Below are 27,444 nucleotides of genomic sequence, written 5' to 3' on the forward strand. Positions count from 1 at the left end.
TAAAATGACTTAGTGGAACCATTTAAGTCATTTAAAAGTTTCTTCTACCATAATTTTAACAGAATTTTTGGAGGCAGAGAGGTTTTATAGGAGTGGTCAGTACAATGTCTTATCAAAACCATTCAAGTTTTTAGCTACTTTAATATAGCTATTTTATATTTGTACATTGTTACTATAATCTCTTAAAGGCAAGGTCATGGTTCACCCACTCCTTTTTTGTTTCTTTCACCAAATGCAATTGCCTTCAAATTTACGAATTATTATTATTTTTAATGTAATGTGTTAGTTTTCTGTTTCTGTAATAGATCACCTGAGTTAAATCAACTTGTAGAACAAAAGGCTTACTTTGGCTTACAGTTTCAGAAGTTTCTGCTGATGACTGGAAATAATATTTTGGGTCTGTGGCTTCATATTGTAGGAGCACATGGCAGAGCAACTTGTTCACTCTAGATAAAAGGGATAAGAGGTCAGAGTTCTCAGGGCACAACCCCTCAGTGACTGGAAAACTTTCCTTTAGGCCCCACTTATTTTTTTTTTCTTCAAAATTTTTATTATGATTAAGTGGTTACATAATTTTCCAAATTTCACAGTATTGTGGGATAGTGATGCTTAGTTAAAGTCACAAACACATACTAACTTTCATGGGGCAAATTGTCTATCATGGTCTATAACATTTATGAGTTCTATGAGCTTTGCGATACAGTTATTTCTTCCACATTGGGTGGTATGTACATTTCTTCTGTTTTGCATAGCATCAGCTGTTCCCTCTTTCCCACTTGTTCCCTCCCTCCCATCGCTGCTATTGAGTTACCTAGTTCATTTTGGCCAACGTCCAGTGCAGCTGATGGGTCCCGCTGTTGTATGTTTTTCCCTGATTCCCTCTAGTTCTGTGTTGTCCTCCTGGTTTCCCTCCGGTGTGCATATATATATACCATATATGTGATCAGCAGCATGGGGTTATTTGGTAGTGATTCAACCAGATGAGTGGAAATCCTTTGTTTCTTAAGTCTTGTTAATTTTGTTGTGTCACCCATTATTTTGGATTTAACATCCACTTATCAGGGAGACCATGTGTCATTTGTCTCTTTGCTCTTGGCTTACTTTGCTCAACATGATTTCTTCTAGCTCCATCCATTTCCCTGCAAATGCCATTATTTTGTCATTTCTAATGGCTGCATAATACTCCATTGTGAATAGATACCATAATTTTTGGATCCATTCATCTGTGGTGGGACATCTGTGTTGTTTCCATATCCTGGCTATTTGTGAACAGTGCTGCAATAAACATGGAGGTTCATGTGTCCTTGTGTACTGGTTCCTGTTGTTCAGGATAGATGCCTAGAAGTGGTCTGGGTCATAAGGGAGGTCAATATTATCTTTCTGAGGACCCTCCAGACTGCCTTCCAAAATGACTGTATAAGTGTACATTCCCACCAGCAGTGTAATAGGGTTCTTCTTTCTCTGCATCCCCTCCGGCATTTGTAGTTGGCTGACTTGAGGATGTGGGCCATACTGACTGGGGTAAGGTGGTATCTCAGGGTTGTCTTTATTTACATTTCCTTCACAACCAGCGATGGTGAACATTTCCTCATGTGTTTCTTTGCCATTTTTATCTCTTCTTCTGAGAAGTGTCTCTTTAGTTCCCTTGCCCATTTAGTAATTGGTTTGTTAGGTTTGGGAGGGATTAAGTTTCTTGAGTTCCCTGTATATACTGGATATTAACCCCTTGTCTGATATATTGCTGGTAAATATTTTCCCCCAGTTAGTTGGTTGTCTTTCTAGCTTGGTTGCTATAGATTTAGCTGTGCAGAAGCTTCTTATTTTAAGGTAGTCCCATTTGACAAGTCTCTCTCCAATTTGTTGTGACCCTAGGACTCTGTTCAGTAAGTTCCTTAGGCCCCACTTCTTACAGGTTCCACTATATCCCAATAGCTTCATAGGCTGAGGATCAAGACTCATGATTCATGAATCTCTGGGGAATATTTAACAACCAAGTTGTAATTTTTGTCATACTTGTTTGTTTTAAATACACTGTGAACTCCTCTTTGAGGATAAGTAGTGTAAAAGACCTCCTTATAAATATTTCTTGCTATTCCTAAACTCATTTGTTCTTAGTCTTGTCTCTAGTAGTCATTTCTTTTGTGCTTGTTTCAATAATATTAAACCATTTGTTGCTACTTTGATGTTCTCAAATCATAGCATGCCCCAGTAGATACTAGGATTTCCATGCCCCTGTAGATACTAGGTATGTGCTATTTCTATTTTGTATAATAATTGTATAAAGAAGTTTCACTGTAGTATTTCCATACATGCATACATCATATTTTGATTAAATTTATCTCCTCTATTACTCTTAGAAGTATTACAGAAGTTGTGTATCTGACTCAATCTCACAAGTAATGTGGAACATTAGACAAATTTTTTGAGACGCTTCTGTGTCTTTTTGAGCTAATCTCTTTGTAGGCTATCTTCCATTAAATAATAGCACTGACTTAGAGTACCTAAAATTTTTTTCTGTATGATATTTTGTGGTTATATGAAAAATTAGAAAATATTTGGTAGCTTTTTAAAAATGGTTTATTTTTATTTATCTTTATTAAAGTGCACATAAGCATAGATTTATGTGGATATTACTTACTTTACAGGAAGGATGATAAAGATTATGCTTTGAAACAAATAGAAGGAACTGGGATCTCTATGTCGGCATGTAGAGAAATAGCAGTAAGTAAAAATACTTTCTATTATCATTATTACCAGATGCCTTGTGAGAGTTATATAGGTCTTTATATTATATTGCCATATTAATTGATACTGATGAATATTTTAATATCAGATATTTATAAAAAGTATATTTAAGAAGCAATGATGGCATGTAACTCAAAAAGTATAAATTCATTTGTTTGGGCAAAATTAATTTTAGTTGTTTATATGAATATATGTACAGTTTACAATAAATGTAGTAGTTACATTTCTAGTTTTTATGTAAAAGATAAAATTCATATTTCCATTTCAATAAAATAGGAATAATTCACTACTTAGGTCAAATTAAAATGAGATTCTGTTACCTGATTTCATTTTTACTTGCTCATTAGAGGGTACAGTTTTCTCAACAGTATTTTATAGTTTTTAATGTGATGATTTTACACAGTTTTTGCACTTTTTGTTATATTTGTTTTCTTACACTAAAGTGGAATTATTAAAAAAATTTTACTATTCTTGACTTTTCTCAGAAATAGAATTTATTTTCTATATTATTTGTGTATTGTATAGTATATCCTGATACGTCTTTAAGTTCACTATTAGTTTTTTGGTGGTTTTCTATATAAATGATATGTCATTTATAAATACAATAGTTTTTATTTATCCTTATACTTTTTGTTTCTTTTACTTTCATTAAGTAATATTAACTAATTTATATAAAGTTAAATAGAGGTAAAAATAAACATGTTTGAATTATTCCTCATTTAGGGAAGGGTGTTTTCAGTATTGCCATTCAGTATAATGTTGGCTTCTCAGATGCTACCAATCAAATGTAGGAAATTTTAGTTAATTCCTGTTTCCTAAAACCCTTTTTCATTAGTATTGACTTTTTATGACATACTTTTTTCTAATCATATTTACAGGTATGTTTTTCTGTATAACATTCTTAAATTAGTACACTGCATTCATTTTTAATGTTTATTAACTTTTGCATTCCTAAAAGTTTCTACATTTGGAGTTGTGTGAAGTGAATCTCACCTGTAATCCTAGCCAGTAGGGAAGCAGAGATGAAGAGGATTGTAGTTAAAGGCTAGCCTGGGTGAAAAATTCAGGAGACTCTTATTTCAGCCAGTAAAAGCTAAGCATGGTAGCTGTGTACCTGTTATCCCAGATACATAGGAAGAATAAATAGGAGAATCAAAGGTTAGGCTAGCCAGAGCATAAAAATGAGACTGTATCTGAAAAATAACTAAAGAAAAAGAGCTAAAGGAATGCCTCAGATTATGATAAGAGTATCTGCCTAATAAGAGCAAGGCCCTGAATATAGAAACCAGTACCTTCTCCAAGTAAAATTCATATAATTTTATGCTCATTTCTTTTAACTTGTTTGTTAGCACAATGTTGTTTATAATATTCCTTTACTATCTTTTTTTCTCTTTTCTTAGTGTAGATTCTATACTGATATTTTTCTATGCTTGCTCATTTTTATTTATTTCATTGATTTTCATTCTACTATTTCTTTATTTCTTACTTTGGGTTTATTTTTCTTTGTAAAGTAGAACATTAGTTGGGCACCTTGTAACCCTAGCTACTCAGGAAGCTCTGAGATCTGTGGATTGTCGTTCAAAGCCAGAGTGGTCAGGAAAGTCTGTGACTCTTTAACTATCAATTAACCACCAAAAATCTGGAATTGAATTGGTAAAGTGCTAGCCTTGAGCTAAAAAGCTAGGTCCTGAGTTTGAGCCCCAAGACCCACCAACACACACATACACACACACACACATTCTCACACACACACACACACACACACACACACGAGCCATAGTGCATTCAATTTTAGATTTTTTTGAGCTAAAAAGCTAGGTCCTGTGTTTGAGCCCCAAGACCCACCAACACACACACACACACACACACACACACACACACACACACACACACACACACACACACACACACAAACCATAGTGCATTCAATTTTAGATTTTTTTCCAACATAAGCCTCTATAAATTTCCTTCTACCCTATGTTATACCTACATTCCACAGGTCTTGCTATGTTACACTTTCAATTATCATTTAGTATTCCATTTTCTCTTATCCATATATAACATAGAAATGTATTGATTAATTTTTAAATATCTGAGGCTTCTTTAGGTAAATGATTGTTGTTTAGTATTAATTTATTTTCATTATGGTCAAAGAAAAGAGACTATTTTAGGAAATACTTTGAAATATTGGTAAAATGATGGAATTCTTTACTTAAATAATTCAGAAGGGGAGGAGTAGGTATTAATATAGATACATAAAATTGAGTGAATAGTGGTACATGTGTGGATTTTGTATTACAAAAGAGGAATTCTCATCTTTTCTAGCAAATTTTACTAGACTTCATGTTCTTTATTACGTTTTCCTGAGAGAAGACTCTGGGCCCACCATCTACATCTTTTATTCCCATGATCAAAACCCATTTGGTTCTTTTGTAGGGATTTTTTAAAGCTGATGACTCATACCTATAATCCTAAATACTTAGGAGGATGAGTCAAGGTCAAAGCCAATCCAGGCAGGAAAGTGCGTGAGACTCTTATCTTCAGTTATAGCAAATACTGGAAGTAGAGCTGTGGCTCAAGTTGTAGATGGCCAGTCTTGAGTGAAAAAACTCAAGGACAGTGCCCAGGCCCTGATTTCCCAGCCCCAGTACTGGCACCAAAAGTGGAGGGAAGAAAAAGAAATTTGGTTCCTAGGAATGTAATTTGAGTGAATTATACTCTCTAAAACCATTAGGCCTTTGAAACAAGGGTAAATATACAAATATTTAAGAGGCTAATTCATGATTAAATGAGATAATATGTGCTATATGTTTAGTACCATACTTGGCAGTACTAGAGATTGAACTCAAGGTCTCATGCTTGCTAGGCAAGCCCTCTAATACTTTAAGCTATACCCCCAGTCCTGCTGAATTTTATTTTAAATATAGAAACAAAACTTCATATTGGATCTTAAATTCGAGAGACATCTTAATGTATAATGTATAGGTTTCTGATAATTGGATCTTTCATTAAAGTGTGTGTATATTATAATTTATATCCTGACATTTTCCAGAAAGGATTTGAAATAGCTGTCTAACTTTGGAGTATGTTTCAATTTTGATGTAGTAGAAACACTGAACTAGAATTAAGACAACCTTAACATCTGTTTTCTCTTTCCTACTAATCTGGAAGATTGTGAGAGTGACTCCTAAGTTAGGACTTGAGGGTCACTCAGTACTATTTTCCTCGTTTGTTAAATAGTAAATGATTAGTTTCAAATATTGGTCTTTAGGTTCCTGAGGATAGGCATATAAGTTTCAAAGCTTCATAAGCTTATTTATATAACCTAAATTTAATCTTGCTCTTGAAGGTAATAATTATCACTCCTTTCAGTACAATGTTAACATTATGATTATATTGAGTCTTGTTTTGGTGGCAGAATTCTTATAAATGACACCGAAATTTTAAATTCTCAAGTTTTTAAGTTCTTGGCTTTCTTACATGCTAACCTGAATTTGTAGCATATTTGGAAGACAGCTTGTCTGTTTTAAACTGATAAATACATACTATTATCTTTCCTGATGAGCCTTTCCTAACAATTGCTATTTTTGGTTCTGCTCAGCAGGACTAAATGTGCTTTTTAATGAGACGGATTATTTTATGGGTATTTTGATTATCATTAGGAGATAAAAGATTTTAAATAAAAGAACATCCTTTTAGGAGATGAAATGCTAGGCCCATCAGAATATTCCATTTGGATGCTTTTATCTATGTAAATTTTTTCTTATCTTATTAGAAAGGTTACAGAATTTTAATCAATTTTATTATGTAATTTAAATGCCTAAAATTTAGTAATATATCTGAGTTAAATTTTACTTATCTGATATGTAGTGATTGCAGTTAATTAACCCTTTAATATTTTTAAATGACTGTAAGCCTCATATTTGTCTTACATTTGTTTTGTGATATCAAAACAGTAACTCAGAATATGAGAAAATCTTTCGAGATCATATCTGATAATATTTAGACCATAAAAATAGCTGTCACTCAACAGCAAAATAACCTGATTTAAAAATGTGCAAAGAACTTGAATAGACCCTTCTCTCCAGGAAGCTATACAAGTGGCCAGTTACCATATGAGAAAAAATATTTTTAGTTGGTAGGGAAATAGAAGACCAAAATTTGGTATTACTTCTTACCCATTAGCATTAGAGTGACTCCCCCCCCCCCCCCGTTGGTGCTTGAACTCAGGTTCAAGAAGCTGTCCTTGAACTTTTTTGTTCAAATCTAGCACTTTATGATTTGAGCCATAGTTAATTGGAGATAAATTGCTAATCCTTAGATCTCAGCTTCCTGAGTATCTAGAAATACAAGCATGAGCCTTTAGTGCCCAGCTTTAGAGTGACTTTTAAAAGACAGGAATCAGAGGAAAATTTGGGTCTGGTGATACGTGCCTGTAATTCTAGCACTTGGGAGGTTTAGGTAGGAGTATTAAGTCTTTGAGACTACACTGTGCTATGAGATTGTCTCAAAAACAGGAGCAACAAAATAGGACAAGTAGTGTTGGCAGGGATATGGATAAACCAGAATTATGTTATAGATGGGAAAGTTAAATAATGCAGCTGCTAAAAACAAGTTTGGTGATTTCTCACAAAGTTCAACATAGAACAGTCATCCAGTAGAGACTCAAACAAGCATTATTTTTAGAAGCATTATTCCCAATAATCAAAAGGTTATAGTAACTGTACTGTCTGTCCATTTAAGTGAACAGACACCAAGAACAGTATTATGGGAGTCCACTGATGTTTGTTTGGAATAGGACAATTCTTAGAGATAGGGAGTAGAATTAGAGATAGCTAAAGGCTAGAGGAAGAGAGTAACTGGATTATGGTTTAATGGGTTGTATAACACTGATGATGGTTCTATAACACTGAATAAGTTTAAAACCATGAACTTGTTCACTCAAAATTATTAAAATATAATTTTTATGTCATATTACCACAATAAGAAAATAAAGCAAAATAGCCAGCCAAGTTTATTTGGTCATTCTTTTTCAGTATTCTTTTCCCTACATCTTTTTCATTTGTCACTGAACCACAAGGATAGGTATTTCAATAGTATGCATATTTAGTAAGTGTTTAATATTGGTTACCACTGATTTTGTGTGTTTTTAGAATTAAAAATAGTATGGGTTTATTTGGTGGAATGGCTGTTCTTTGATATGGAATCTGTCTTTATTGCTCAGGGTGCCCTCGAATTCCTAGCTTTAAGCAATCTTTCTGCCTCAGCTTCCCAAGTAGTTGTGACTATAAGTATGTACCACCACACTTATCTTGGTGTGTTTTCAATATTCTTGTGGTTAAAAAAAAAATGTATCTCCTTTATTTTGTAGTTACTTCGAGAGCTTAAGCATCCAAATGTCATCTCTCTTCAAAAAGTGTTTCTTTCTCATGCTGACCGGAAAGTGTGGCTTCTATTTGACTATGCTGAACATGACCTCTGGGTAAGGTGAATTGCTTCTAGACAGACCATTGGTTTCAGTTAGGTAGATTTAAGAGTTATTAAAAACAATACAGAGTTTATCCTGTGAAGATTTACATTTATAAAAGTCACCTCATAGAAGGTAGTTGCTTAAGTACTAGGGCTAGAATATTTTCTTGGGTATGACAGGTTAAGTATCCTTTGTCCAAAGTGTTTGGGACCAGAAGAGTTTCCAATTTTGTATTTTTTTTCTCCAGATTTGGAGATACTTCAGATGGTGACTATATTTGGAGATGTTTGGGTTGATGAATGTGTCATAAAATGGGTAATATTGATTGATGTACAACATAGAATATGTTTAATGCCATGAACTTGGTTGCATAAAATTGTTAAAACGATAATTTAACAATTGTGGTATAATATGTGTGTGTATGCATATATATCAACAATAAAAAGCAAAGTAGCCTGCCATACAACAAACATAAAGGTATTTCATTATGTAATGAAATACAATTCCCAAGGTATTTCATTATGTAGTGAATTCCCAGAGTCCGGAGGATGGGAGTTGGACTCAAATCTAAACAGAAAATTGATTTGTTTACATTTCATATATACCTCAGACACATAGTTCAAAGTTAATTTTGTGTGACATATAGGATCATTTTATGCATGAAACAAAGGTTTATAGTGTGGAATATGCCAATTGTGACATCATGTTGGTCCCAAAAGTTTAATACTTTTTTTATTTATTTTGAAAATTTTTATTAATAAGTTTTTTTACTGTGAAAATACTGTACAGAGGGGTTATAATTACACGAACAAGGAAATGAGTACATTTCTTATCAAGCATTGTTGCCTCCTCCTTTGTTTCCCCTTACTATCCCTGTCCTACCATCCCCTTTTTCTCCTCCCTCCCCTGCCAAAGTTGTAAAGTTCATTTTTTGATGTCTCATTGTTGCAGTGGGTCCACCTGTATCCATATTTAAACAATTTGTTTTTTCCCTACCCCTCCCCAAATGATACCAACATCAAATACAGTGAAAACAGGTTATACCGTGGGGGAGAGACATACAAAGCAACAAAGATATCATCTTATAAATATGTTAGAACCAATAGCAAGAAAGAAAAACCATTTGAGTCCTTATCTTGGGGTTCACTTCGCCTAACATCAACTTGTTTGACCTTTTCTGCTTGTCTCAGACATATACTAGTTATTGCAAATAAGGGAAACCATGGGATCTATATTTCTTTGGGCCTGGCTTACTTCACTTTATACAACTGTTTCCAAGTCTTTCGATTTCCTAACAAATGGGGCAATATCATTCTTTCTGATGGAGGCATAGAATTCTATTGTGTATATATACCACATTTTCTTGATCCATTCATCTACTGAGGGGCATCTGGGTTGGTTCCATATCTTAGCTATGGTAAACACTGCTGCAATAAACATGGTTGTGCTGGTAGCTTTAGTATGGTCTTGTTTGTGATCATTTGGGTATTACTTTATTTCATTTTCCCTTTTTCCATCTCCTCCTAAGTATTACCTTAGATTCATGTTCTCTGTTTATCCACATATATACATATATAAATGTATTTGTGTATGTACATGTATATGGGTATGTATACATTGTAGTTCAGACTTCCTCATATGAATGAAAACTCATATTTCGAGAGGTTTTCAGCTTGGCTTGTCCTCAAATTGCATCAATTTTCCTGAAAACGATATCATTACATTTTTTTAAATGGCTATGATGATTGTACAGCACTGAATACACTTAATGCCATGAACTTGTTTGCTTAAAAATTGTTAAAGTGACCATGTTCATGGCTCATGCTCTAATACTAGCTATTGATGAAGCTGAGATTTGAGGATTGTAATTCAAAGCCAGATCAGGCAGTTAGACTCTTATCTCCAATTCACTACCAAAAAGCCAGAAATGGAGCTGTGGCGTATGTAGTAGAGCCAGTGGCATTGAACAAAAAAGATCCAGGAACAGTTCAAGCCCTGAGTTGAAGCCCCAGGAATGAGCCCCCCTCCCCCAAAAAAGAAAATTGTTAAATGGAATTTTTATATCATATTACTACCATTTTTTTTAAAAAAGCAGTCAACAAAACCATCACAAACTATAGGTTTGCTTGGTTATTCATTTTGAGTGTCTTTCCCCAAAACATGGAGATAGATAGGCATCTCAATTGGGAGTGTGCTATAAGTGTTTAATATTGGTTATTACTGGTTTCATATGTTCTTAGAATTACAAACAATGTAGGTTTATTTGTTGGCTGAATGGCCACTATTGTAAATATAATTGTTTTTCTGATTTCTCATCCTGTTCATTGTTATGATACAGAAAAGGCATTGACTTTTGAGTATTGATTTTGTTGTATTCTGCTACCATTTTATTTTTTAGTTCTAGACACTGTTCAGTAATTCTTGTACTGTAGTGAATAAAAGTAGGAAGAGTGGATATCCTCTACTTGTTTCTGACTTTAAGGAAAATGGTTTTAGTTTTTCCCCATTTAATATAATGTTAGCTATAGTTTGTCTTATATAGCTTTTATGAAGTATAGGTATATTGTGTTTAGTTTCTTCAGAGATTGAATGATAAAAATATGTTTAATTTTATCAGAGGTTTTTTTCTGCTTTGATTAAGATCATGTGGATTTTCTTCTCAGTCCTGTTTATGTGATATATTTATTGATTTATGTATGTTGAGTCATGCTTGCATTCCTTGAAGAAAGCAATTTGATCTTGGTATATTAGCTTTATAATTCTGTTTTTAATAATTGTATTGAGAAAGTTTGCTTAATGCTCAGTGAAATTGCTCTATAATTCTCTTTTTTTTATTGCTACATCTCTGACTAGTTTTAAGTGAGTATAATGATTGCATCATTGAATGATTCCAGTAATGTCCCCCCCCCCCCCCTTTTTTACCTTTTTTTTTTGTTTCACGAAGGAACTTAAGGACTGTTAGTGTTAGTTCTTTGAAGGTCTGGTAAAATTTTGCCATGAATCTATCCTGTCCTGGGCCTCAATTTCATAAATTGTTTTATAGATGTATTTGGTTTATAATTGCTTCATTAGTTTTGATGGATCATCTGTAACTAAAAATTTATCCATTTCTTCTAGATTTTCCAGCTTACTTGAGTGGAGATTTTAAAAGTCTCAAGGTCTCAAAGTCCTTTTGACTGATGAGGAGAATGTGTCTTGTGCTACTACGGGTGAACTACTTTGTAGATGTCTGTTAATTCCATTTGGTCTGTGGTATTATTTAACTCTGAGGCTTCTTCCTTGGTTTTTCACTTGGATGACCTATTTAGTGTTATGATTTCAGTATTGATGTCCCCCACTATTATTGTACTGGGTTGATGTCCCCCACTATGATTGTACGTCCCCCACTATGATTGTACTGGCTTGTATGAGTGCTTTTGTCTCTTTAGTGAACCTAAATATGCTGATATTTGTGCATATGTATTGACAACAGTGAATTTCTCTTCAAGGATTTTTCTTTTTATTAATATGAAAGTAACTTGTCTCTTCTCTTTTGAAGCTTTCAATATGTCCCCCCCTATATATTTAGTATTTTTCTTTTTGTATGTCTAGAAGTATTTCTCTTCTAATATTGTCTGTTTGGAGTTCTATAAGCTTCTGTCACATAGATGTCACTCTTCGCAAAGTTGAGAAACATTTCTCCATGTCTTTAGTTTTTACTTTTTCTTCCTGTCCATCCACAACTTGTAGGTTTGATCTTTTAACAATATCCAAATGTTTCTAAGAACCCTTGTTATTCCCTATGTGGTTTTTCAGTGATTGTCATAATTCCTTTATCTTCAGTTTCTGATAACTTGTTTTCAACTTCTGCTGCATTGCCTAAACTTTCGATTGAGTATTTGGAGCAGTTAAACTTTTTCTTTCTTTCTTTCTTTCTTTCTTTCTTTCTTTCTTTCTTTCTTTCTTTCTTTCTTTCTTTCTTTCTTTCTTTCTCTCTCTCTCTCTCTCTCTCTCTCTCTCTCTCTCTTTCTTTCTTTCTTTCTTTCTTTCTTTCTTTCTTTCTTTCTTTCTTTCTTTCTTTCGTCAGTCGTGGAGCTTGAACTCTGGGCCTGGGCGCTGTCCCTGCACTCTTCAGCTTAAGGCGAGCGCTCTACTGCTTGAGCCAAAGCGCCACTTCCGGTTTTCTAGTGGTTTATTGGAGATAAGAGTCTCATGGACTTTTCCTGCCCAGGCTGGCTTTGAACCGATCTCAGCCTTCTGAGTAGCTAGGATTATAGGCATGAGCCACCAGCGCCCGGCTGCAGTTAAGCTTTTCATTTTCACCATTTCAGTTTGAAATATTTTGCATTGGTTTTGTTCACTTCTTGTATTCTCTTGTGTACTTGATTTCTCTTGGTGTTTGTGCACTTTCTCTTGTTGTTAGCTTGAATCCTGTTTGTATCTATATACTTTTTAAAAAACATCCTTTATTTCATTAACCATTCTTATTCTTGTTTTATTGAACTCATGTTTGGACTTTTTCTTCACTCTCACTTAAGTCCTTTAAATGTAACATGTTCCATTTTTTGTTAAAGAATTTATTATCTTTCTTTGGGAATTACATATCTGGATTTACAGTTTATTGATGTTCAATCTACTGTATAGATTTTAGGTACTGGTTTCTTGTAGCTTTGTTAGGATAGGATGAAAACTGGGTGTATTGATCGGCATGTTAGATTTTAGTTGACAATCTATTTCAGGGACTCTTCCCCACCCAAACTGAGGAAGCTTGGTTTTACAGGCTCTTTTATGTATAAACCACAGACTTGTGTTTTCAAGTCACTGCTATTCCTCCAATGGATAAATGATTGATGTTGTAGCTTTATGCTCTTGAAAGACTTTCCTCAACCAGGGTGGTAGTCAGAAAGCAAAAGAGTCCTATTGGATTACTACATGTTTAACTATACAGAGTGGGATACAGCAAGAGCAAAGCTAATGGGAAAGGCTGGTTGGAAAGTGGACTAAAATACGTAGAAATTTCTTTTAATATTTTGTTGGGTTAAGGAGTGGGCCACATGAAGTAAGAAGACTTAAGTAGGTGTATAAGTACAAAGAGATTCATGGGTACACAAAAATTAGGTATCTATACACTAGTGAAAAATAGCATGAGATAATAAAAAGGTCTCAAATTTGAACAGCTGTTACCAGTCAGTAATCAGTCTCAGACCTGTAGAAATCTAGTAAATAAAGTGTTTTAATTCTAATTCTTTTGTGGTGGTTTTGAATAAATCAGGAACCTACACGGGTACTGTACTGTACAAGGGCTTATACAGTAGAGTACAAAAATTTGACAAATTGCAGTATTCTCAAAATTTTCAGTGTCTGTTCCAGACAAGCCATCAGTTTATCAAACCATGAAAAACTTCCTGACAGAAAATTTACACTGAGTTTCATATAAATATTAATATTCAAATCAATCATATACAGAATTGCTTCTTTATTTTTACAACTAAATTGAAAACAAGAAAGCAAGTAAGAAATAGAAGGAGAAACTCAAACAGCGCTTCTCAGTTTCATTGACCAGAAGCATCAAAAGCCTTTGGAAAAGCCTGTTAAAAATCAGTATTAGATCCTACTGTAAAAAAACTGCATGTCATGGTATATTGTGCCATTAATATATTCCAGATATGTGAATATTCTTGTTTCAGTAACATTTGGATCTATGTTGATGAATGAAATATCAATTTAAATTACTTTGGTTGGTTCTAGTCTCTGCTGTTGTGTGGTGCCTTATTTGATGGTGTGCTAGTCCTTGTGAATTATTATGTTATTGTGTTTCTATAAATATTTATGAACTTTGTTCTGAAAAAAAAATCAGTATTCTTTTGACCTTACTTAGTGATTCTGACCTTCTGGATGGGACCCAGGAACCTACATAGTCTCTACATCTCAATGTGACTCTGATTCTGCAAGCAGGTTGATAGTCACTCACTATTCAAGGGTGATTTCTCAATTAACATTAAGCTTTCTGAATACTTCCAACAATGCTTGTCAAAGTGTACCTTAGCAAATTTATTAGGATTGTGTCAGGTGTATCTACTTATGTCTCCCTAAGTGGACTCAATTCCAAAAGAACATAACTTGTTCTATCTATTCTGTACTTCAGTGTCCTGAGGATTCCGTGTGTGAGTGTGTGTGCGCGCGCGCGTGTGTGTGCACGCACGCACACCCTGGGGTTTGAACTCAGAGCCTGGGTACTATCCTTGAGTTTTTGTGCTTAAGGCTAGTCTCTTAACTACTTGAGTTACAGCTCCACTTCCAGCTTTTTGGTGGTTAATTGAAGGTAAGAGTCTCATGGAGTTTCCTACCTGGGCTGTTTTAGCTGTGATCTTAAGATCTCATCCTCCTGAGTAGCTAGGATCACAGGTTTGAGCCATTGGCACCTGGCCAGTATTTTTGAAATAACTAATTATATAAACAGATCTTACTCAAATTTATGGTTGAATTTATTAATTACATTCAAAACTACAGAGCTGCATTTTCCAAACAGCTTTTCCTGTGGAGGTAATGGTTACTTTATGGCTCCCCATGCTCCTAAATTATGTCAGGCTCCCCATGTAACATAGAACCTATTTATAGAAGTAAAAGATATTTTTGTTTTACATGAGAAAATCAAATAATTATGTCTTTTACATAATTTTTTTTAAAAAAACCTCCAAAAACTAGACAACACCAGTGCTGAAGGAGAAAAGAGAAAAGAAAGAAAGCAAACAAATAAATTATAGTAAACCAAAAGCATAAAAACAAATGATTTTCAGGTAATTTAGTTGCTAGGCATGAGTTGGGTAATTAGGAAGAGTTCAGGGAACAGAATATGAGTAAGATGTAGGGAAAATATAAATGTGGAAGGGCTGTGCACAGGGGATGAAGCTATGATTTGAAAGAGAACACAAAAAGACAATGAGATTCAAAAGCAAAATATGAGTTTAGTTGGGGAAGGATAACAGGTAATGTTAGAATGTAGAAGTTAAAAGTTAAATTGCCTTTATCTGATTTACAGAACAGATAAAAACATTCAGTTAAACAAATTACAACCCTCAAAACAGGGCTGGGAAGGTGGCTCAGTGGTAAGAGTGCTTGCCTTGCATTCATGAGGCCCTGGGTTCAATTCCTCAGCACCACATAAGTAGAAAAAGCTGGAAGTTGCGCTCTGTGGCTCAAGTGGTAGAGCACTAGCCTTGAGCTGAAGAGCTGAGGGACAGTGCCCAGGCCCAGAGTCCAAGCCCCATGACCAACAACAACAACAAAAAACCCTCAAAACAATTGAACCAAAATCAAAAGATAGTCTTATATACAACAGATAAGAATTATTTTATTATTCTTTATGTCTATACATGTACATTTTTATTTAGACTTACTTGAGAATGTAAAAGTATTCTTTAGGTCTGGGTTTAGGGGATTTACTTCTTCCAGATCTCACCTGAGAAATGGATCTTTGGACTTTCACACTGATTGCTCTGAAACAGCAGGGAGTCCAGAGCTGCTAAGCTACATAGAGTGTAAAGTTTGTCTTTATTTAATGGTGGGCTGTGCCAGATGTTTTATGAGCTTCTGTAGTCTAGCAGTATGGCCCCATGTGTGTACTATATTTTTGAGAAAGTGCAGTTTTTTCTAGTGTGGTACTTACCAGTTACTACCAGGTCCCTTTGCTCAGTTGTTCAGTGGGAATTCCCAATCCTCTGTCTCAGTACAGAAGCTCACCACTGGGTTCTGCATACTCAGCCTTCAGGACTGCAGTGTACCTTCCTGCAGCTTACTTTTTTGTTGTTGTTTTTGTTTTTTATTTTCTATTTCTGGCCTCCCATTTGACCTGTCTTTACATGTCTCTTATAACTGATAGATATCCAAGTTTTAATTAACTGAAGGATGTCCTGTGGTTGTTAAGCAGTGATTATTTCTTGACCTTGGACTTCCAAAGAAACTTCCTCAAGGTAAAGAAGGGCAGCTGTGTCACTCAGGAATAAGAAGGTCATGAAGAATGTCTTAGTTCTCCCACTGTCCAGTTTCTCACATCAGATTAGTCCCAGCTTTCAACTCCCTGCTGGCAGTAAGTCTTTCAGGTTATATTTACTTTTCTTTTTAGCTGAATTTGGTCCCTTGGTGGGACCATCTGTTTTTACCTGTTATTGCAAACTTTAGATTCTTCTCCCCAGCCAGGAGATCTGGATACTGGTACAGGACACTTGTTGCTTTTCTTCTGTTATGTTTGCATTTCTATAAATTCTTGGGTCTTCTTGAATACTTTGTAGTTTATCTTTTCTTCTACTCTTCCTCTTCTGAATCTGGTCACAGTGTGTGACTGCATTTTTCTCATTTACAAAGTAAAAATGGAAGTTGCTATTTTAAACCTGCTATCCTGCTCCTTTTCAGTATTACTTTTTGATCCTGACAGTTGGACCTTTGATATCATTGAAAACAAGACTCTGAAAAATGACAACAACTATAAGATACAGTTTCATAGAGATTTTTTTAAATTAAAGTAACCATAAGTAACATTTCCTTTTATTGTGTAGTATAATGGGATTTAAAATGAGAAGGTAGTATACTTATATAGGAAGATGAATGTGTTATAAAATTCTAGACTGCGATCTAATAGTTGTATCTGTTGTCATGATACCAGGCAAGTCTCTTAATGATGGTGAAGCTGTGGTTTTTTTCCATTTGTAAAATGTAATACTTTGTCTTTTTGAATAATTTTTGTAGTTGGAAAGTTTTGTAGACAAATAGTATAAATGTAAGAAACTAAGAAATGTAGGAAACTATTTCTAATCCAAGTATCATTCACAAATGATACCTGATGTTGTAATGTACTTTTCAGTTACTAAAGTATCAGCAGCAGTAATAGAATGTTTTATTATTTGAATTGGTTTACTGTTGCAGAGGAAAAAAATCATATGGATAAAAGCCCTCCCACAAATGAAATTAATGTGCAAATAGATTCTAATGTTTCCTGTGGCTTTTAGATATTTTTTTTGTCTGGCCTATGATAAGAACATTTTTAGGAATTCAAACCCAAAATCAAAGCCATAACAACTATTTGGGTTAGCTAACATAATGATAAAAAATATTACAAAGTAAAGATTTTAATATCTTGTCCAAATAGTTGAAATACAAACACTACTATGTTACATTAATTTATTAGTATTTATTTTACTCCCATAAACTATCTTATTTCAGTGTTTTACAGTTCTACAGTTCATATATTGGCAAAGCTAAACTTTTATTAAGTTAAAGAAAAAACAATGCTATGATCATAATGTTATGAAATTTTCAAAAGTTTTCAAGATATTATTGTTATTTAGCCTGGGGCCTTTAAGCACAAATATGAAAGCCTTTTTAAATAAACTAGTGCAGATACCAGTACAACTTTCAAAGTGAAAAATTCACTTCTGAATATAGTTTTCCAAATGGTTGCTCTAACTTGAAGAATTTGCCTCCTATAGATGATTTTAATTGTAACAGATATTTGGAACTGAAACTTACCTGAATTTTATTTGCTTTGAGATTTGTAAGAATTATTTTTACTTACCCATTTTCTTGACTTATTGGACATAGAATCACATTCTTTTATCAGTTTTATGAAACTATTGTCCATGGTTTGTGGTTGTTATAAATTCTTTTTTTTTCCTTTTCTTTTCTTTCTTTCTTTTTTTTTTTTTGGTGGGGAACAGGCATTAACTTGTCTAACAAGTACTTGCCTAAAAAGTGAAATCCACTGATTCAGACTCCAGTGTTGCCAAAAGTAAAAACATAAAAATGAAAAAAGAAGTTAGGCACCAGTGATCTCAAGGACAGTACCCAGGCCCTGCATTCAAGCTCCAGGACTGACAACAAATAGCTAAATAAAATAAATAAATAGAAAATTTTGAAGATATGTTTATTTTAAAAGAAATACAGCAAACAAATAGGGCTACTGTTAAGAAAATATTTGCTAAATCAGGTGGCCAGTATTGAATTACACTCTCTCTGTATTGACTCTAGCACAGAATACAATCATAAAATCCAAAATTAAAACAAATTTTGCCTAAAATATTTATAATAAGCCATCTTAGAGCACAGGAAATAAATAATGCATTTAATATGATTTCTAACAGGATAATGTATAATATTTAGTTTTATATATAGGTTTAGTGATTTTACTTCGGCAAACTATATTGCACATACAGTTTTTGCACTATCTTTTTGCATTGATACCTTTGGCTTTATTGCCAGAGTGTTTTTCTTGTTTTCATAAAATGATAATTCCATTTATTATAACATACACTTTTGTTTCATTTTCTCTTTAAATTTTCTATGTTAAAATGAATTTCCTGGGTAACAAAGTAGTTGCAAGGAAAGAATTATTGTAGAGTCAGTTGGATGTAGGTGAGATTTCACAGAATGCAAACCATGTATATCTTACATAGCTCTGGAATAGAAAGAAAATGAAGATAAGAAATTCACCATTATAGTTGTTTTTGTTTTATGTTTTGATGGTACTGGGATTGGAATTCAGGATCTTGCACATGATAGGTAGATGTTTTACTACTTGAGTCAATCCTCCTCTTTAGTCCTTTTGGATTTTTGTTAATTTAGCAATTGGATCTCACATTTATACCTGGACTAGCCTGGATAGTAACCATCCTATGTATTTATGCTTCCTGCTTAGCTGGGATGATAGGTACATACCACTGTGCCCAGCTTTTTATTTGGTTGACTTGGAGGTTTTATACATTTCGTTTTTACCCAAGTTGACTTCAAACAGCAATTCCTCTCAAAAAGTTTCCAAGAAGCTACGATTAAACATTGAGCTTCCTAGGTGTTTTTTTTTTAGACTTTATTATATTTTGCCTTGTTTTATTTTGTGTATGTGCATGTGTGTTTGTGTTTTCAATACTCTAATGAAAGTATAATCTGAAGAAATGTGTAATCTTCCTCATACAAAAATTTTTATTTTGTTCTTTCTAATGAAATTCTTCTTAGTGTGTGTGTACTCTACAGTCTAGTAGTTTTGTTGTGGTTAACAGACTTGATTATAATATCATATTCTAGGACAAGTTAAAACAATTCTAAATTATTGGGTCACTGCAGCTGTTTTGTTACCTATTAAATATCTTGAAGAAAAAGACTGAAAAGAGCCTGGTGTGGTGTCTCATGCCTGTAATCCTGGTGTGCTAGGAGTATGCTTGAAGTGTTAAAATGCTTGCCTAACAAGTGTGACACCCTGATGCAAACTGTAGTACTGGCATAAGTAAAAAAAATAAGTAGAGGAAAACCTTGAAAAGAAAAAATAAAGTAGCATAATATTGCTATTAAAATATAAATTGGGTTGGGAAGGTGGCCCAGTGGTAGAATGCTTGCCTTGCATACATGAGGCCCTGGGTTCGATTCCTTAGCACCACATAAACAGAAAATGTTGGAAGTGGCGCTGTGGCTCAAGTGGTAGAGCACTAGCCTTGAGCTGAAGAGCTGAGGGACAGCGCCCAGGCCCAGAGTTCAGGCCCCACGACCGGACCCCCCCCCCCTCCAAAAAAAGGAAAATCTCCTTCATTGATTTTTGAGTGGTTTATTTTTTACTTATGTGACATTCTATGAAGGAAAATGTTAATCTATATTGTTAAATATATCTTGTTTTTTATTTTCATTAATTACAAGAATATACATAATGTACACTTTATAAATATTGGTCAAGTCTGCTCAGTTCAGTATTTGGTGTCAGATATATATAATAGGCATAATATACAACGCATAGTTGACTTTGATTTCACTGAAGGTTAAGAGTGTTTTAATTAAAATGCAGAAGCCTGTCAGGAAGGTTTGAAACTTTTAACATTTTTATATACATTTATTTCTAAAGTAATTTAAAAAAGTAATGTACTTGGTTTTATCAAATGTATAGTAACAGCATAGAGAAAGCTTTGATAAATGATACCAATTTATATTTTATTTGAACCTTTAACATTTCTAAATATACCAGATGTATTGGTCATTTTACTTGTTAACATTTCTTTGTGTGTATGTATATTTTATGGAAATATTTTCTGTGCCATAATAGGTATCACAACTATGCTGTCTGTTAGCCAGCCAGAAGTATCTCTTTAACTTTGTTCTTTTTTTTCCTTTCCATTTAAATGTTAGAGAATAAAAAATGATTCTGTTCCTGAAAATTCAAGTATACTCCAAAAGTAATTAAACTTATATAGTTTAATAGTTGTATAGTTTAATAGTTTTCCTGTGTCTTTATTTTCACCTTTTATTTTCCAAATAAGGTTATTCAGAACAATGAAATTACATTACCTTTGGGGAGTCACCTTGCACACCTTGCAAGTTTGTGTGTGTGTGTCTGTGTTTCCTGTTAAGAATATTCAGAGTATCTAGATTATCTTTCTTCTTTTTTAAGAGTCTGGAAATATTTTCTCTTTCAGCATATAATCAAGTTTCACAGAGCCTCTAAAGCAAACAAGAAGCCAGTTCAGTTGCCTCGGGGAATGGTGAAGTCACTATTGTATCAGATCCTAGATGGAATTCACTACCTGCATGCTAACTGGGTGTTGCACAGGGATTTGGTAAGTTGATCTATACCTCTGTTCAACTAGAAAAATGCATTTATTTTTGTACGTTTTCCTATTTGTCTGTAGGCATCAGTACTATAAGTAGGTCTACAGACCTTATGTAGTGCGGTTTGAGTTCTATAATCTTAAACATGGCATATCATTATGCCTTTTATATAATGTACCCCGTGTACTAGCTGGTCACTACTGCAAGGTGAAAGAAGACAATTGTTTTCCTAAGCTTTGTTTTCCTTTCTAGTTCATAAAAGAAGCATTGGCTTATTTAAAATTTGCTATTAGGTGCCAGAAAACCACTAGAAGTTAATGTTTATAAATAACTTGAAAATAACTTTGGCACCTACTGCATACTAGTAGAAAAGGAAAATATTAATTTAATCTGCTTATTTTTAAAATGCAGTTTTATTAGTAACAGCCTGTTAGCCAATAAACCTTTGCTAATATAATTGAAATGTTCTATTAAGAATTTTGCCATGTTCAGATACATTCTATTTTAAAAATTTTAGAGACTTTAGAAATTGGTTTTGTTATTTTTAAATGACAAAATAGTATGACTGCGATTGCTTGCTTATTGCATAATTACGTTGTGCTTTTATGATTTTCTTTGTTAAGTTAGTAACTACAGTGATGTTTATAGCATCATTTGTACTTTAAAAAGATTAGATACACTATGCCAGGAGTAACAACAATCTTGCCTCTAACCACATGTGCACATAGAAAAATCCCAGAGACTTGCAGGGGAGCTGATCCGAGCCAGATAAGTTGTTCCAGTTACAGTTTCTACCTCTAATCTAGTTTCCATGAGTCTCCTTGACATGAATGTAATAGTAGTTATCTTACTTCTAGTCTTCATACCTATAAAGCATATAGATTAGGACTAGTAATAGCAGAAATTTGGATGAATCATTTTTATTTTCAATCAAAGTAGAATATTTTACCTACAAACAGTAGATTTACAAAACACAGAAGACAAATATTTTGGCATTTTATGAAGCTGAAAATAAATTCAAGTGTTGAGAGTCATGTTAAGTAAACCATTTTTACTTTTGAGCTGCAGCTTTTTTATGACTTGTAAAAGAATAAAAGCCCAAGGATAGGGATGGAAAACGGGAGAGAATGAAGGAAGGGGTACCATTCACCAAGAAGCATTATACTTACAACTTGTCTTACTGAATTATACACTCCTTGTTATAACTAAATAATAATATAGAAAGAAAAGGTCTGGGATATAGCTCAGTGGCAAAGCTTTTGCCTAGCAAGTTTGATTCCTGCCACCCAAAAAGAAAAGACAAAAGAAAAGTTTAAAAAAAAATTCCAAACAATTCTTGGCGCTCACTTGGATACCACTTAGGAAATGAACTGGATATTTTGTGGGTGGGGACTGAGGGAAAAACTGGTAGAGAGCAACGCAAGGGGAAACATGGTTCAATAAGAATTGTACTCATTACTCATTACATGATTCATGTAACTGTAGCCCTCTGTAAAAAAAAAAAAAAGGAAAAAATTAAATTAAAAAAATTCAGCAATGGGAAAAAAAGTAAAAAACCTCTGTAGCTAATAAAGGACATCCTCTCCCCTCAACATATTCATTCAGTTGTGCTAAGATACCTCTGTGTAATTTTTATGTAATTTTTTTCATGTAAAAGATACTTATGGTTAATCAGTAAAAATAGCCTATTTTTTCTCTTTAGATGAAGCTCTTTATATTGATATAGCTCACATTTTCTTTGAAATTGTGATAATAGAGAATAGCTCATTGTAGAAGTTTCTTTTAGAGGTTGAGATCTTCTGGAACATAAGAGCACTTTAAATATAGGTAACAAAAATCCATTGTCTCTGGATGATTTTTAAAAAATAATAAAAGCATATTAAAAATTACTACTTTTTGTCATCATTCTATGTTGGCAATTCTGAAACATGTTCTTTAGTGAAGAAGCATCCCTTCCCATACCACTATTCCTCTTTATGTGCCATGCAATCTGACTAATTTTCTATCTGAACCATTTTCTGAATGATCATATAATGTTTATTCAAGAGTAGCACTCTACCATTTGAGCCATGGGTCCACATCTAGCTTTTTGGTAGTTAATTGGTGATAAGAGTCTCATGGACTTTCCTGCCGAGGATTGGATATCAACCGAGATCCTCAAATCTCTGCCTCTTGAGTAGCTAGGATTACAGGCCTGAGCTTGTTTTTGTTTTTTATGAAGGTATTGGGGCTTGACCTCAAGAGTCTGAGCATTGTCCTTTAGGTTTTTTTTTTTTTTTTTTGCTCAAGGCTGGTGTTCAACCACTTGAGCCACAGCTACAATACCAGCTATTTGGTGCCAAGAATTTGTCTCTAAAGGAAAGACTCATTTTTAACAAAATGTGAACGTCTTTCTGCCAGCTAAATGTTACACTTAAGAGTTTTGTATTACATAGTTTTTTAAAAACTATATATAATACTAATACATGTAGGAATATGATATTTACTTTCAGGAACATTGTTTAAGATCTATCTAAGTTTTAAAATTTATCTTCTTAAATATTATTTGAGATGAAAGTTACCTAATCAGAACAAATAATTTTGTTGTTGTTGTTGTTGGTCCTGGGTGCGCTTTCCCTGTGATCTTTAGCTCAAGGCGAGTGCTCTACTGCTTGAGCCATAGCACCACTTCTGGTTTTCTAGTGGTTTATTGGAGCTAAGAGTCTCATGGAGTTTCCTGTCCTGGCTGGCTTTGAGCCATGATCCTTAGATCTTAGCCTCCTGAGTAGCTAGGATTATAGGCGTGAGCCACCGGTGCCCGGCTGAAAAACAAATAAATTTAATAGTTCATTATGTCATTTGCAGGGTTAAGTATAAATTGTGGCAAGAATGACTTTAACTGATCTTAGTAAGTTTCTAGTGCTGTGAATTAAATCAGTTGGTTGAGGTCTTGTCTTGCTACAAAAAACTTGATTCTTGTAGTAGGTAATTGATATACACACATTTTGGAAACAGCACTTAATATCCCAGGATGTTACTGTACTTTTTGTTCAATATAACCATGTTTTTAATTAAGAATACTGATATAGATATGAAATTATTTAACATGCAGTTGAGTTTTAAAATTAGCCTTATTAAATAAAGATTTACCTAGTCAAATAGTATTTGTTATTCTTGGCGGGAAATAGAAATTCATTAATTCTGGAAATATTTTTAGCCCAGAATGGTAATAAGAGTGTATATATAGGTATTTTCTTGTTTGATTAGCTTTATACTTCCCTTTTTCTTCTTTTATTTCTGTCCTTGGGCATGAAAAATAGTTTGACTAATAGTCTGCCCTTGTATTATTGTTTGTATCATTGTTCTCTAAAGAAACAGAACCAACTGGATATGTGTAGTTAGAGATAAAGCAACTTATTTTAAGAAACTGGCTCATACCATTTTTGGAGATTTGGTCCAAGACCCATAGAGTAGACTCCTGCTAGAGACCCAGGTAAGAGCTTAAATCCAAAGTTTAAGTCCAAAATCTGCTGGTAGAATTCCTTTTAATTATAGAAAGTCAGTCTTTGTTAGGTCCTTCAATTGATTGTATGAGGCCTGCTCACACTAAACAGGTATATTAGTCAACTTAGAAATATTATAATAAAATACATGAGACCTTTAACTTCTTAAGCAAAAAAGGCTTATGATTTGGGAGCCTCCAATCCATGACTGATTGGCCTTACCACTTTGAGCCTCTGATGGAAGAGGCATCAGATGTCAGTGACAGCTAATGAATGGTAGAATAAAATCTGTATACCACAATCTGGGGAGCAAAAGAGGAACAAGATAAGGATATGATAGCTTCCCAACCTTCATAGACCTATCTCTCAATGATCTAATGACTTTCCATTACTCCCTCACCTCTTAAAATTGCCACTACCTCTCTCAAAGTTCTATACTTGGGCTGATCATTTAACATACAGACTTCTGGGTTTGAAATAGCAGGAGACTAATCTTTTATACTCAAAGTCCACTGATTTAAACATTAATTTTGTTCATATGTAGCTGCACAAAAATATCCAGAATATTTTATCAATGTCTAGATGCTGTGGCTCAGCCAAGCTAATACATAAAATAAATCATTCTAAGCAAATGAAATAGCTGGAATAAGTTGTTTCAGCATGTCTCCCCTCCTTGGCTACTTATTAATAGCAATAGTTGGGTTAAATCATACTAGGAATTTTTACGTACCATTTGTGAAAATATAAAGTTGTTTATCTCTTTTTCACTTTTAATGGGAATGTAAAATGATACAGCTGTTCTAGAAGATTATTACAATTCCTCAAAAAATTAACCAAATTACTGTGTTACAACACAAAAGAATACACACTCAAAAGAATTCAAGCAGGATTTCAAAGTGATATATGCCCACTTTTATTCATAGAAGCATGATTCAACAATAGCAAAGAGGTAAAAGCAACCCTAATGTCCACTGATGAATGAGTAAAATATGTTTTGTGTATACAATGAAATACTAGCCTTAAAGGAAGAAAATTCTGATGTCAGTGAGCCTTGAAAACATTAAGCTAATTGAAATAATAAGCCTATCTAATGAGAAGACAAAAACTGTAAGATTTTATTTTCATAATACGCTTGAAATAGTCATGATCATAGAGACAGAAAGTACAATGGTTGTCAGGGCTGTATGGAGGAAACAATGGGAAGCTATTTAGTGGGTATGGAATTTTAGTTTCATAAGATGAATTATGGAGATGGATGAATGATTGTGCAACATTATGAATGTAATTAATACCACTGAACTGTACATTTAAAATAGTTAAGATGGTAAATTTATATCATGCATATTTTACCACACTACATTGGGGTAAAATATGTTTAAGTGATCCAAAGGAAGATTTGAAATCTGTTAGCCTGTGTTGTTTTTTCTGAGCATAGTTAAATAAAAAGACAGGCCCTGCCAGGCACCAGTAGCTCACAGCTGCAATCCTAGCTATTCAGGAGGCTGAGATCTGAGGATCCTGGTTGTAAGCCAGCTTGGGCAGGAAAGTCCCTGGGACATTTATCTCAAACTAATTACCAAAAAGCTAGAAGTGGAGCTTGGGCTCAAGCAATAGAGCATTAGCCTTGAGCAAAAACAAAACAAAACAAAAAAAACAACCCAGGACTACACTCCCTCCTCCGCAAAAAAGATAGAAAGCTTTGAAGTTGTATGTTACACTTTCTGTGAAGCAGCACAGGTTTGATTAACAGTGATGTCTTGATATCTTAAAAAATGTGGTTTTCTTGGGTAGAATAGAAAGCCATGAAAGGATTTTTATTAACACTGCTGGTGACCATTTTGAGAACAACCAAACCAAACCAGTTCATTTCAATCTCAGCAATTATCTGGCCTCTTTAACAGAAATAACTTTTAAAAACCTTTTCAGATTTTGGGGTGATTTTCTCTTGTAATTGTGAAGTGTTTCAAAGTCAGTTAATTTTTTTCAGGTAAAATTCTATGGTAAATTAAAATTTTGAAACATGTTGTCAAGTATGGTAATTATGAATTCCAATAAAAACTAATTCTGTAGCTATTTTAGATTTTTTTCTTTCCCTCTGTCATTCCTTAAACTTTGCAGCCACCTCTTGAGTTTGCCTTGTCTGCCTAAATCTCCTCCTCCTCACTTTCACCTTCATATTTCAAATTCTTTTCATCTTTTTTGGGGCTAGCTTAGAGTCATGATCCTCAGATCTTAGCCTTCTGAGTGGGTAGGGTTATAGGCATGAGCCACAAGTATTTAGCTCTTCATAGTTTAAAGCCCATACTTCTTTCAAGTAAGCCCTTCCTTAGTTATACTGAAAGTAAGAATGTTTTCATCGAAAATCTTACATAACACTTTGAGCTCCCCCAGGAAATTTAACTTGCTTTGGTAATATGTTCTATACTTCATTATAAGCTCCAGGAGGCAAAGACTGTGGCTTAATATATATAATGCCCAGTCTGAGCATATAATTTTGCTTGTTTGTTGAATGAATGAAGTTAATCACTTATAACAGGAGATAATGTGACTTTCAAAGTTTTTTTGTATAGGTTATTTTCTAGTCCTCTTTTGTATCTGCAGATATATACATATATATATATATATATATATACACACACACACACACACACACATATATACATATATATATGTATCTACACAAACATATCATTGCATTTCTTCTTTTTATAGCCCTTTTATTTCTGATATGATTTACTTCAGTTATTTGGTGTACAAAGTCATTTCTTTTCCATTTATACAGCACTTAAATCCTTTCAAGCAATAAATACCTTCTTACTGCCTAAAATAATTCAGTTCTTTTCAGTTCAGTTTGGATCATTCAATTAATAATAATGATCTACTGATCTCTTTGATCATACTCTACCTAGTATTTTTGTTCCATCCACCAAGTGAAACTTAATTTGTTTTGCCTTTTCCCATCTTTGTTGACCTTTATTTTTCCCATTTTTAAAGTTTAATCTTAAAAGTTGAAACATTGCCATCATAGTTAGCATACATCCTTTACTTGGAACAAAAGAATCTTAAGGTCCTTTTTTTTTTGTTGTGAAAATACTGAACAGAGGGGTTACAATTACATGGGCAAGATAATGAGTACATTTCTTATCAAGCATTGTAGCCTCCTCCTTTATTTCCCCTTCCCATCCCTTCCCA

The 27,444-nt window shown here is 33.8% G+C and overlaps 1 protein-coding gene across 1 annotated transcript in view; it reads left to right on the forward strand.

Moving 5' to 3' along the window:
• Positions 1-2,649: 2,649 nt before the first annotated feature.
• Positions 2,650-27,444, forward strand: part of Cdk8 (cyclin-dependent kinase 8) — a 68,270-nt gene continuing 43,475 nt past the window's right edge. Inside the window, exons 1-3 of the mRNA XM_013027319.1 lie at positions 2,650-2,721; positions 8,117-8,227; positions 20,638-20,778. Of these exons, the coding sequence (XP_012882773.1) occupies positions 2,698-2,721; positions 8,117-8,227; positions 20,638-20,778 (276 nt within the window). The 5' untranslated portion in view covers positions 2,650-2,697. The remainder of the gene's footprint in view (positions 2,722-8,116; positions 8,228-20,637; positions 20,779-27,444) is intronic.

The sequence above is a fragment of the Dipodomys ordii genome, unplaced genomic scaffold, assembly GCF_000151885.1.
Source record: "Dipodomys ordii isolate 6190 unplaced genomic scaffold, Dord_2.0 Scaffold102, whole genome shotgun sequence".
Taxonomy (NCBI): domain Eukaryota; kingdom Metazoa; phylum Chordata; class Mammalia; order Rodentia; family Heteromyidae; genus Dipodomys; species Dipodomys ordii.